Source organism: Prunus dulcis, chromosome 5, assembly GCF_902201215.1.
Source record: "Prunus dulcis chromosome 5, ALMONDv2, whole genome shotgun sequence".
Taxonomy (NCBI): domain Eukaryota; kingdom Viridiplantae; phylum Streptophyta; class Magnoliopsida; order Rosales; family Rosaceae; genus Prunus; species Prunus dulcis.
In genome coordinates this window covers 12,787,078-12,797,722 of record NC_047654.1, presented here as the reverse complement: position 1 = coordinate 12,797,722, position 10,645 = coordinate 12,787,078, and the positions used below count along the sequence as shown (strand labels likewise).

The window sequence follows — 10,645 nt, the reverse complement described above, 5'->3', positions numbered from 1 at the left end:
TTTCTATTATTCTATTTTTATCAACGAGATAGGTGAAATTTAAACTTGAGACCTCTTTCAACATTGAGAAGAGAAATACCACTAAATGAGCAAGGGACCCATATAATTCGGGTTTTCTCCTTAATTATTCGGAAATTGGCTCATTCACATTACATTTGCATTGCAATGAAATTATACTTGTAGTTGTAGCCATCCTAATTATCTGTTCTGTTTAGAGCTCAGAGAGGTCAGAAGAATGCTATGATTTGAGGCTCTTGAGATTTTGTTGAAGCTGGCTCATATGGTTGGCAGAGATAAACAGGAGCTGGCATACATTTCTCCTTTGACTCTTGCTAAGGCACTGCGCAAGACTCTTTCAACAACCGAAATACATGGCCCCAAAACCAAAAGCAAAAGCAAAACAAAGAAAGAAACAGCAAAACATGTACACAACTACAAATATAGTAAGTTTGTTTGATCATGACAGGCAGGAGGGCACAACTGGAAAAATTGAAAGTTCACAAATATAGGAGATTCATAGTCAGAGCTGAGTTTGCAAAACACCAACAATTTGCTATAATTAACCACAAGCAAATCTAAAACCATAGTGTACAGTTCACCAAACCAAATATATCCATATTATTAATTTTTGATTAGCATCAAGTTTCCCTATAATTATTTAACTCCCCTTGACCCTTCTCTTTCAAATTCTCCGTTCTACCTCATAAGTTTTTTTTCTAACCACTTATCTTCTGCATCTCTTTCCCCTGCCATTGTGGCCTAACCTCCCATTGTTCTCCTCTCCAATGGGTGGCCAAAACTCAAAGCTCACCCCAGAAGGTGAAGCTGTGCCTCCTCGAATTCGTTCACTCTTGCAGAGAAAATTTGAGGAGATCAGAGGCCGGACAAAGGCAAAAAAACTAAAAGCCTCCCACACTTTCTCCAAGAAACAGCTACTTAAGGATGGTGAACAGGAAGAGGTAGATATCTCTGTGCCTCATTCGCTGCAGTCTTCACCAGAGTTCGAAAATTTACCATCTCCTAAAACACCACAAACATTGGAGTTGGTACCAAGATTGCCAGAGCTTGACAGAGGAACAAAACAGTCTGATGAGGACCAGATCAGAAGAGATGGGGCGGAGTTTAGTGTGGAAGATGATAAAGAGGCCAAGGGGGTGAATGTGTATATAGGGGGGGTTTTTGCAATGGGGGAAACCACAGAGGGGGAGGAAGAGGAAGAGGATGAAGTTAATGATGCGGGCATGCAACGGAACAGCAAAATCCATCTGTGTCCGGCGTCACCAAGTTTCAGAGTTTATTGCATGGATCCTCTGGAAATAGAAAATGATGACAGTAAGTTGCAACATAGAAAATGGGGTGCATGTAATTTGTAGAATATTCCTTCATGGACAAGAAATATGAACAGCTGTAGAATTGATGTAATGCAGGTAAGAACATCACAGATGAGGATTTCAAGCATAAGAAATCACCAAGTGCTGAGTCTGCTGACGGCAGTGTTGATAGCGTAAGGTCGATGATTGAAACCAATGATGTAAATATCCTATGAATTCTTTGATTAATTAATTCATTAGCCTTGTTATAATATAAGCAGAAGAAAGATTGGTTTTCTGTTCTCTAAGTGTTTCATTTCATGTTTCAGGTCCAGGACACAAAGACAAAACAGAAAGGAAGGAGAAGAAGAAGAATAAAAAATGCACTCAGACCAAACACTGTAAAGAATCTATTGAACGTTAAGGGTTGCTACTACGCAGGTTGCACTGGTGGCCACGACAGAACCACCTATGTAGCTGCTAAGAAATCTGCAGCCACATGATTGCATCAGGAATTGTGAGGCTTGATATACATTGTTGATCCATTCCCTGACAGCTTGGTTCCAAGAAGCCAAGAGGCCTCGGGTTCGAAATTGCCAACCCCATATTCCACTTATCTCTTACCATTGCAGGGTGGGACTGCACCTATACTGTTGTGCAGGATGGAGCTGCACGAGAGCAGACACGTTAGCTAAGAGGAATGAGCAGGAAGAGTGAGAGTATTTTTCATCTTTTTCCTTCCATCTTATTTCTTGTACTTGGCCATTGGGATTTCCTTTTTCCTGTAATTTCTAGGCCATGACTTATAAGTCATGTCCTTTTTGCAAAGGTAGAAAGTTTATCAGATCAAAATTTGTGTCCCAATGTAATCAGCAGATGTACATTGTTATTATACGCATTGCACTTGTACTGTTGGCAAGCTTTTTCCTCTATGGTCGCATGTGCAGATACAATATTCTGACACAATGTTGAGTTGAGTTCACTCTGCATAGCATGTATATTGTGATTTTGATGATTTTGATAAGGCATGGCAATCTAAAAGTGACCTTATGTACAAAGAAATCAAACAAAAAATTTAATGTACGACCACAATTAGTATATTAGCAATATCTCAGACCGCTAGATTAGTTAAACATTTCTAATTTCTTAAGAACCTGTTGTGCAATTTCTCCTAACGACAAACATGTTCTAACAGATTTGCAAGATAAAAACAATATGACAGAGTTTTAAGTTGAAGACATAATTTGATTAAGCTCCTTTCAGCTTACTTAAAGCTGCTAAATGTAGTGAAAGATTATCTTAGGAAAGTCTGAGGAAGTCTCAGTAACTTCAATGCAGATCATAATTTTTTCCATCAAACTGAAATCTATTAGGACTTGTAAGTCAAGGATCATTATGCTAACAACCAAGCAGTATGTCACAAAATCTCAACTCTGGTAGAAAGAGAATCCGAAGTAGTGTGAAATATCATTAGCAATAAAAAAATACCAGATGAAAGTAAACGGTTATGAAAATACCAGATGATAGAATAAGCTTCATATCATAAAAGAGCAAAACTTGTTCAGAATAACAAGAGAATCCAACAGACAAAAGCATACAACCAAAACAAAATATAGTTCAAATCATCATATGATAGACTATTATAATTGTAATCACATAGCATAACTACTCAGAACGGTAGGCGGAATTCAGAAACTCCTCATCCTCCGCGAAGATCTGCAAATTCTTGGACTTCATCAAGAAAGTAACTGCTTCCTCATCAAGGTCTAGCACAAAGGCCAACTTGATCAGCTCAGAAAGTGCATGTATATGATCAGGGATCTCCCACAGTACAAACTCAGAAATTGCTTCAGAGAAATATGTAGCAAACTCAATGATGCTCTTATATCCTCCAGATCTGTCCATCTTCTCGGTGAAAATTTTGGAATCTTCTCTATCCCATCGTACCTTTCGGCTACCTCTCACATTCAAAATTTTCCCAGAAGATAATGGTAGATCATAGCTTACAGTGTTTGGTTCAGATGTCTCCACAACAGCAACATTGGCAAGACCTTGGACAGCTTTTTGCCTTTTCTCTGCTTCCATTTTAATGGGAGCACAAGCTAGAAAACCAAGTATCAGCCTGAGCAGCGCTTTCCCGATCAATTTCTCTGTTGGAATTAACTGTAGTTCAACATCATTTGCTAGGAATAGTTCTTCCTTCTGCACTGATTCAGAGATAGTACGAACACCAATTTCCCTGTAAATTTCAAGCAACTTAGTCCTAGGCAAGGAAGCCAGGCTAGGCTGAGGGTACCAAACAAAAACTTGGTGAGAAGACTGTTCAAAAAGATACTGCAGCTGAAGGTCATCAGCAATGAAAACATCTTGCTTGTTGCACAACAAGATTCCAGCGGAGCCTGAATTAATAGGTACTTTCACCAAAGCCTCAGCAAGAGTTTTCTCCGTTTTTGAATTCCAGTGCTTTGAAACATACCCCCAGAATTTGCAACATTGATCATGCAACAATCCACTTTCAAAATTTTCCCACACCTTCCAAAGCCTGCAGTAGTCTTCAATTGAAGGACAGGACTTTACCCCATAAGCACGGGAGAAGAACACCAATAGGTTATGCTCAAAGTATTTCTCCAGAACAGTCAACTGCAAGCCAAACAGCTCATCCTTGTCATATATAACACACTCTTCTGGATTAACCCACTCTCCATTCTGATTTCCCTTTGGAAACCAGATCCTTTTGTCAGCCTTGCTATCCGGCTCCCACTTAAACTCACTCAAGTAACTATATACTCGAACAAAAGTGGACAATTCATCATGAAGAGCAAGCTGGCTGGCAAGCAAAGGACATCCTTTGTCCACTTCAACAATCACCCCTATTTCAGAGAGCTCTTTTCTGTATGTTGTAATTTTAGAACCATAAAACTCTTCATCAATGAAAGGCCCATCAGTCTGCTTTAGATACTTACCAAACTCGGAATCAAACAACAAGCACTTGCTCGGAGGCTCGTAACCATCATGAGCCTTCAGCCATGCCTGAGAAACTTTCTTCTTGAACACATCAGGAAAGGAGTAATCTTTCTCCTCCAATAAAATATGTATGCAGTCCAGCAAAGCAAGTGCATTTTCTCGAGAAATGCTGCTCGGATTCTGGGGAAGATAAAGACAAGAAGGCACAAACTTGACCCCATCCTTGAATTCCACAACCACCCCCAAGCTCTTCAGCTCTTGCTTATATTCATGAATGTTCTTGCCATAACAAGTGTCAGAATCGTCAATAAAAGGGAGAAGGCATATGGGAGAGATAGATTCCCAATCAGAACAAAACAGAATGCACTCTCTTGGAGATCTATAACCACCAAGGCGAGTACGCAGCCACTTTTCTTTGCAAATGCAGCTCTTAAGATCTGCAGGAAATTTAAAAGGAGTTCCCTCCAGCTTTCTGTAACAGGACAGAAATGCTTCTACATTTTCTTTGGTGATGGAAGCCGATGATGCATACTGCCTGAAATAGCGAGCAAATACTTTCGCAGCCTCATCAAAATCAACCACCGCCCCTGTTTTCTTCAACTCATTTCTGTAGGAATATATTCCTTTTCCATAGAAATTGTGATCAATCAATGGGAGACCACTGAATACCTGCAGAATGCAGCCCCATTCAACTTGGGGCAGGAGACATTCATTTGGAGACTTGTAACCAACAGTTGTCTTCAGGCACTTAGTTCCTTTCAATGCTCTGACAAGTTTCTCAGATGAACTGGAAAGCTGCATACATTGAAGCATCAATAGAACAGCCTCAGCTGGCAGAGAAGTTAAGCGAGAAGGTGATTTCAGGTTGTCAATTATAAGCTGGTAACTTTTGCTGATGGAGACAACCACACCAAGCAACTCAAGTTCGTTTTTGAATTTACATATTTCACCACCATAGAATGCTTTATCGATAAAGGGAATGTCACTTACTTTTGATGCAATTTCCCACTCTTTATCAGACAAGACTGATCCTACCGGAGACCTGAAGCCAAGGGATGTTTTAAGCCACTGGCCTTCTTTAATACTGCAGATAAAATCGTCTGGGGAAAGATACTTGTCTCTTAAAAACTTGATGAAACGTAGCACAGAAAGTACATTGTCTCGGGTTAGAGTGGAAGATGAAGCAAGAGACATTAGATGCTTCCCCATATATTCACATGCTTCAGCATACTCAAACCTGACTCCAATCTTTTTCAGCTCGTCCTTGTAACTATTAATTCTCTCACCATAATAGCTCTGATCAATCAATGGGATATCAACAAAAACGGAGCCATCCTGCAAAATGTTTCCCCATGATGACTTAAGTAGGAATGACTGTGAAGGTGGCCTGACACCAGAAGAGCCATTCAAAGTAACTTTCAGCCAGCCCCCATCTTTTATGCACGTCAAGAACTTCTGTGGGATTCGAACACCTTGATACATGAGTTGATGAATCCAGTCCAAAAGCAAAAATGTATTTTGCTTAGTAAGTTGAGCAGATAATGCTGAGATACCATCACTTGGGGCAGATATATAAGGGACATCCAAAGCTCCAGCATGAACTTTAAGAAACTCAAGGAGCTTCTTCTGTGGTGTAATGTTACCAGCAAAACGACCTGAATCCAAATAATCTTCTCTTAACTCAACATAGCCTTCTTTTCTCCACAGATTAGAATCAGTTAACCCCGCCCATTTGCTTCCATTGGCAGGGACAATAACCCCAGCCCTATCTTTGATGATGCTCCCATACTTATCCACCAGAGGCATAATTCTGCATAATTTATCAACTTCTCGATCTGAGATGTAACTTTTGCACAATGACTGATACAAAAAGTGGGCAATTGCAATAACAAGCTTCCTCTCATTAAGTGACTTGTCAAAGAGATCAACTGCATATTCATATAGGCTTACAGAACAGACCTTGACTTGCTCCGAAAGCCATTTCACCAATGTCTCCTTCCGAGAACACGACCAGATAGCTTCCTGTGTGATTTTTGGCATAAAAAGAAAGCTAGCAACGGATATAAACTCGCAGTTCCAATCAATCAGCCATGAGACATGACAAGAATTAATGGATAGGCAAACTTTACTTCGACTATTCTGGATTGCACTTATGCTGCACAAAGATTTAATTCCATTCCCCACACATTTAATTAAGGATATGTTCTTGATGCTAGAGCGGCAAAATTTGGAAACCCAATTATCAGCAATAAACAGAAGAAGCTCCAAGTAGACAACATCCGACACCCCAGTTACAAGATTGGAAGTACCCTGGATGCATTTAGCATACCATTCATTGTCTACTGGTTCAACTCCCAGGAAACTCAGTATGTGATCATACTCGACCTTGTCAAATGAATACGACAGAACATATCTTCCATGAGATGAGAGATTAATCAAACTTACCCCTTGATCCTCTGCCTTCCTCAAAATATTCCAAAAAGCAGGCATCAACCTACCCACTTCACGAGGTTTGTAAAAGAACTTCTGCTCCTTGTGGGGCTCACTAGGGACAATGCTTTCCTCAACAATTTTTGCCTTTATAGACTCCCTGACAACATTCAATTCTTCATAGGAAGAGCTCTGGACAGGCAGGAACTTGAACATATGAGGCAAGCTAGACACAGGAGCATCTACAATAGATCTAACAAGCGAGATAAATGCATTAACAAATGCAATGGGCACGCAATCAAGAATACCCTTATTCCATTTGTTGTCCAGGAGAATTGTTTCCCTTGATGATGCAAGAAGAAAATCAGCTTGAATTATGAAGGGAAAATTTGTCACCATCTCAGTTGGAAGGAATGCATAGATCCCAGAAGAAGTGTTCATTCCTCTGCGAAGGCGTTCTCCTATTGGAAATGCAAGGGTGATCACCCACTCATCCACCTCCATTCTCCTCTCAACTCTGCATTCCTGCTTGACAGGAAACTTCTGCTTCCACATATAATAGCCGCATTCATTTTCAAACACCTTACCACTTTCTTCTGCAGAGAGATGGAGGGTGTAGGACTGCGCATCGATGTTCTTCCTCGTCACAAAGTCAGTCTCACTCACTATCTCAATAGCACTAACAGTGCTGAGACTTGGATCCTCATTATCTTCCCTGACTGAGAGCCTCTTAATCTTTGAAAGAAACAACAGAACCTCAGGGTGTATGCTTGACAGCTGCTGCTGCACGGCTTGGACCTTGTCGGGCTTTAGAGGTAAGATCAATGTTGTTGTTGGAAGGGCAGAAGCAGAACCATATAACTGTTTTATGTCAGACAAATTAGGGTTTGTATCAACCCATTCAGGAACTATGTACCCGAGATTGCAATGCACACAAGGATCTTCACTAAACCTTATTTGATAACCATTACTGAACACATAAGGATGTGCAGTGATGAGAAACACACTTTTAAAACCAATTCCTGTATATTAATCACAAATTTGATTGAATCAGCAAAAATCATGGAGATGCATAAACTACACAAATGAAAAAGCGCATCAAGGAACATCAACATGCTTATCGGCAACCAAATAGACAACAACAGCTTGACTCAGATTTGAACAAAAACATGGGTATGATTTCAACGCAGTAGTATTTTTTTCTTTAGTTTCCAAGCATCTACATATAACATGCCAATATTTTTCTTTTATATATAAAGCATGTTAAGATTGATTACAGTCAAAATCAAACATCTATATAAGACATACCTTTCTCCCCAATATAGCCACGCTTCCTGTTGCCTTTTTTGGTGGACCGTCCAACACTGCAAATGGATTCTATGTTTTTATGAGAAAATCCTCTCATTGTTGAAAACCAGCAATGTGGCAGGAGCCCCTGTGCCTGTTATATCCCGAGACGTTATGAGGAACTCAAGTGATGGATCAACCACCTCTGCGTACTCATTATCCTCTGCATTCTGTAAAGTAAGTAGCATGAACCATTAAATTATATATTCAAATAGACTGACAAATATATACTCAGATATACTCATATATACACACACTAAAGTATTAGAGATTCAAAAGATTCTAAGACAATGCTATGCGCTCAACGTTAACAGCAAACTAATAAAAGCCATGATATATTAGGAATGTATATTTGCATAAAACAACTCACCTGGATGAGTTCCATTAAGAAATGAATATCTTTGGCATAGAGTTCAGCAGAGAGATTCTTGACAGCCTGGTGAAGATCCTCAGTCAAAGGGTTGATTGCTTCTGCTCCTATGGAGAACTTTTTCTTTCGTATATCTTCTACGTGCTCTTTTGGTGTCGCCATTTGCGTGTCTCTTCTTCAAACTAAGCTTAGTTCGCTGAGAATGACTGAATGAGAAAGATAAGATAGAAGAGATGGTGTGGTGATGACTGTGGGAATGAGTTTGATTATATTTGAGAGATCGAAGTTTATTGATATTGATGAGTTTCAATTAATGCATGGGATGAGATTACTTTAGACAAAGCTGATACCGAGTAGTCTTTTGGTATTTCTTGAGAATGTAAGGCGTTTTTTCTCCGTTTCAATTTCCAAGGGACAAAAGTAGAGGAAGGAATGCTTCATCTTCTCAAATTTCAATATTGTGAATTAATTTGACTATGTCTACAATGCATGAACATGCATGGAGATGGAAAATTTGTGATCTGCTAAATTATGGAGAATTCTTCACAACAATTTTGTAACCTTAACGCTACTAGGGTACATTTTTTGGTCCATGTAATTTGACTCATTTCCCACATTGAACCCTATCATTTCCGTTTTGGCAATTTTAGTTATGTAGTTTAATTTAGTTTGGCTTGCAATCAAGTACAAGATGTAATCTCTGTCAAATTAATTGATGAAATTCAATGTGCCAATATGTAACTACCACACATGAGGAGACTTTCGTCTCTCCAAAATATTTGCAATCAATCCAAAACATGATAATTCGTTGTTTTTCCTGAACAATTTTGCATTTGTAGCACTTGATTTGAATGTTTTAAAAAAAAAAAAAATTAGAACTGAATCGTCAAAATTAAAATGATGGAGACCTAAGTGGAGATAATATGCAATTGAAAGAAAATCATCTCCTCATGTGGATCACTCTCCTTGATTGAATTTGAGAACCCTTCCCTCTCCATAAGAAGGATCATCATTATTATGAGTACGCAATATTGATGAATAAGCCATATTTAGCAATCTAGCAGCTGATATATATTACAAAAAGAAGAACCTGTTCAGAATCACAAGACAATCCCATTGACAAAAGCACACAACTCACACAGATAAAGTTCATATCATATGATGATGCACTATCTATATATCACATAACTTATAGACTAGCTAGAGAAAGAGGCCATACATGGATACAAAGGTGGAAATGGGTATGGTTTTGAAGGAGGAAGTGGCCTATGGAATGTCAAAAAATGCAATGGATTTACAGAAGGAACTGACCTATATAGTCTGTTCGCGAATATTCCACGAAAGGCCATCGGAAAAGGTTGCGCAGGTCTATAGATGATCACAGAGTTCCAAAGTTCAAGAGGTGAAGATAATCAAAGCGGGGGACACTGCTACATATCGCTGTTCCGGATGGCAAAACCAAAGTCGTGCTGTATTTGGTGGAACAAAAGTTGTCCAAGGTATTGAACATAAATGTTTTTAAAGGCAACAAACCTCTCTATTTAGCTGCTGCAAGGATGTGGAAAATTTCTCTTCATTCGGAGCCAGTAATGGTGATATATTCCACCATTCTCCATGTCGCTATCTCTGGTGAATAATTCAGTATGTGTGTGCCCAATATAACAGCCATTCCTGTTGCCTTTCTTGGTGGACCGTCAACACTGCAAATGCATTCAATGTTTTTAGTAGAAAATCCTTTCTCATTGTTGAAAACCAGCAATGTGGCCGGAGCCCCTCTGCGTACTCAAGTGATGGATCAACCCCCTCTGCGTACTCATTACCATTAAATTATATATTCAAATGGACTGAACATATATATATATATATATATATATATATATCAGTATCCTTATATTGAGGGACGCCCTACAATAGATGGTGTGGTTGTGACTGTAAGATTGGTGATGAGTTTGATTACTTTTGAGAGAGAGAAGTTTATTGATATTGATTTTCACCAAAAAAATAAAAAGTTTATTGATATTGATGAAAGAGTTTTTCTATTTAAATCCCACATTTTTCTTTGTTCACCTTAATACTTAAGTCCTTTTAAGTTTTATTATTGTGTAAAAAGACAAAAAAGGTCCTCCAACTTAATACTTAACCCTAGTACATCGATACACACACTCCCACATACCTCACAACTCTTCATATTAAGTTTTAGAACAACATAAACTCCTCTGCACCC

The 10,645-nt window shown here is 39.0% G+C and overlaps 2 protein-coding genes across 5 annotated transcripts; one reads left to right on the top strand and one right to left on the bottom strand.

Moving 5' to 3' along the window:
- Positions 1-653: 653 nt before the first annotated feature.
- Positions 654-2,242, top strand: LOC117627912. Of its 4 annotated transcripts, XR_004585849.1 has the most exons (4): positions 655-1,332; positions 1,428-1,531; positions 1,640-1,895; positions 2,019-2,242. XR_004585849.1 is itself a non-coding variant. In XM_034360227.1 (3 exons), the coding sequence occupies exons 1-3, from the start codon at positions 786-788 to the stop codon at positions 1,811-1,813; spliced, it is 798 nt and encodes a 265-aa protein (XP_034216118.1). In that variant the 5' UTR covers positions 654-785; the 3' UTR covers positions 1,814-2,242. The 4 variants fall into 4 exon arrangements, 3 of the variants coding, with proteins under 3 accessions (XP_034216118.1, XP_034216119.1, XP_034216117.1); XM_034360227.1 differs by having other exon boundaries at positions 654-1,332; positions 1,428-1,504; positions 1,640-2,242; XM_034360228.1 differs by having other exon boundaries at positions 1,428-1,509; positions 1,640-2,242.
- Positions 2,243-2,920: 678 nt separating this feature from the next.
- On the bottom strand, positions 2,921-8,583 carry LOC117629062. The gene is given in 5 exon segments (XM_034361584.1): positions 2,921-7,103; positions 7,191-7,726; positions 8,013-8,104; positions 8,106-8,221; positions 8,422-8,583. Coding segments are annotated over 5 exon segments (5,034 nt in total). The 3' UTR covers positions 2,921-2,975.
- Positions 8,584-10,645: the final 2,062 nt, after the last annotated feature.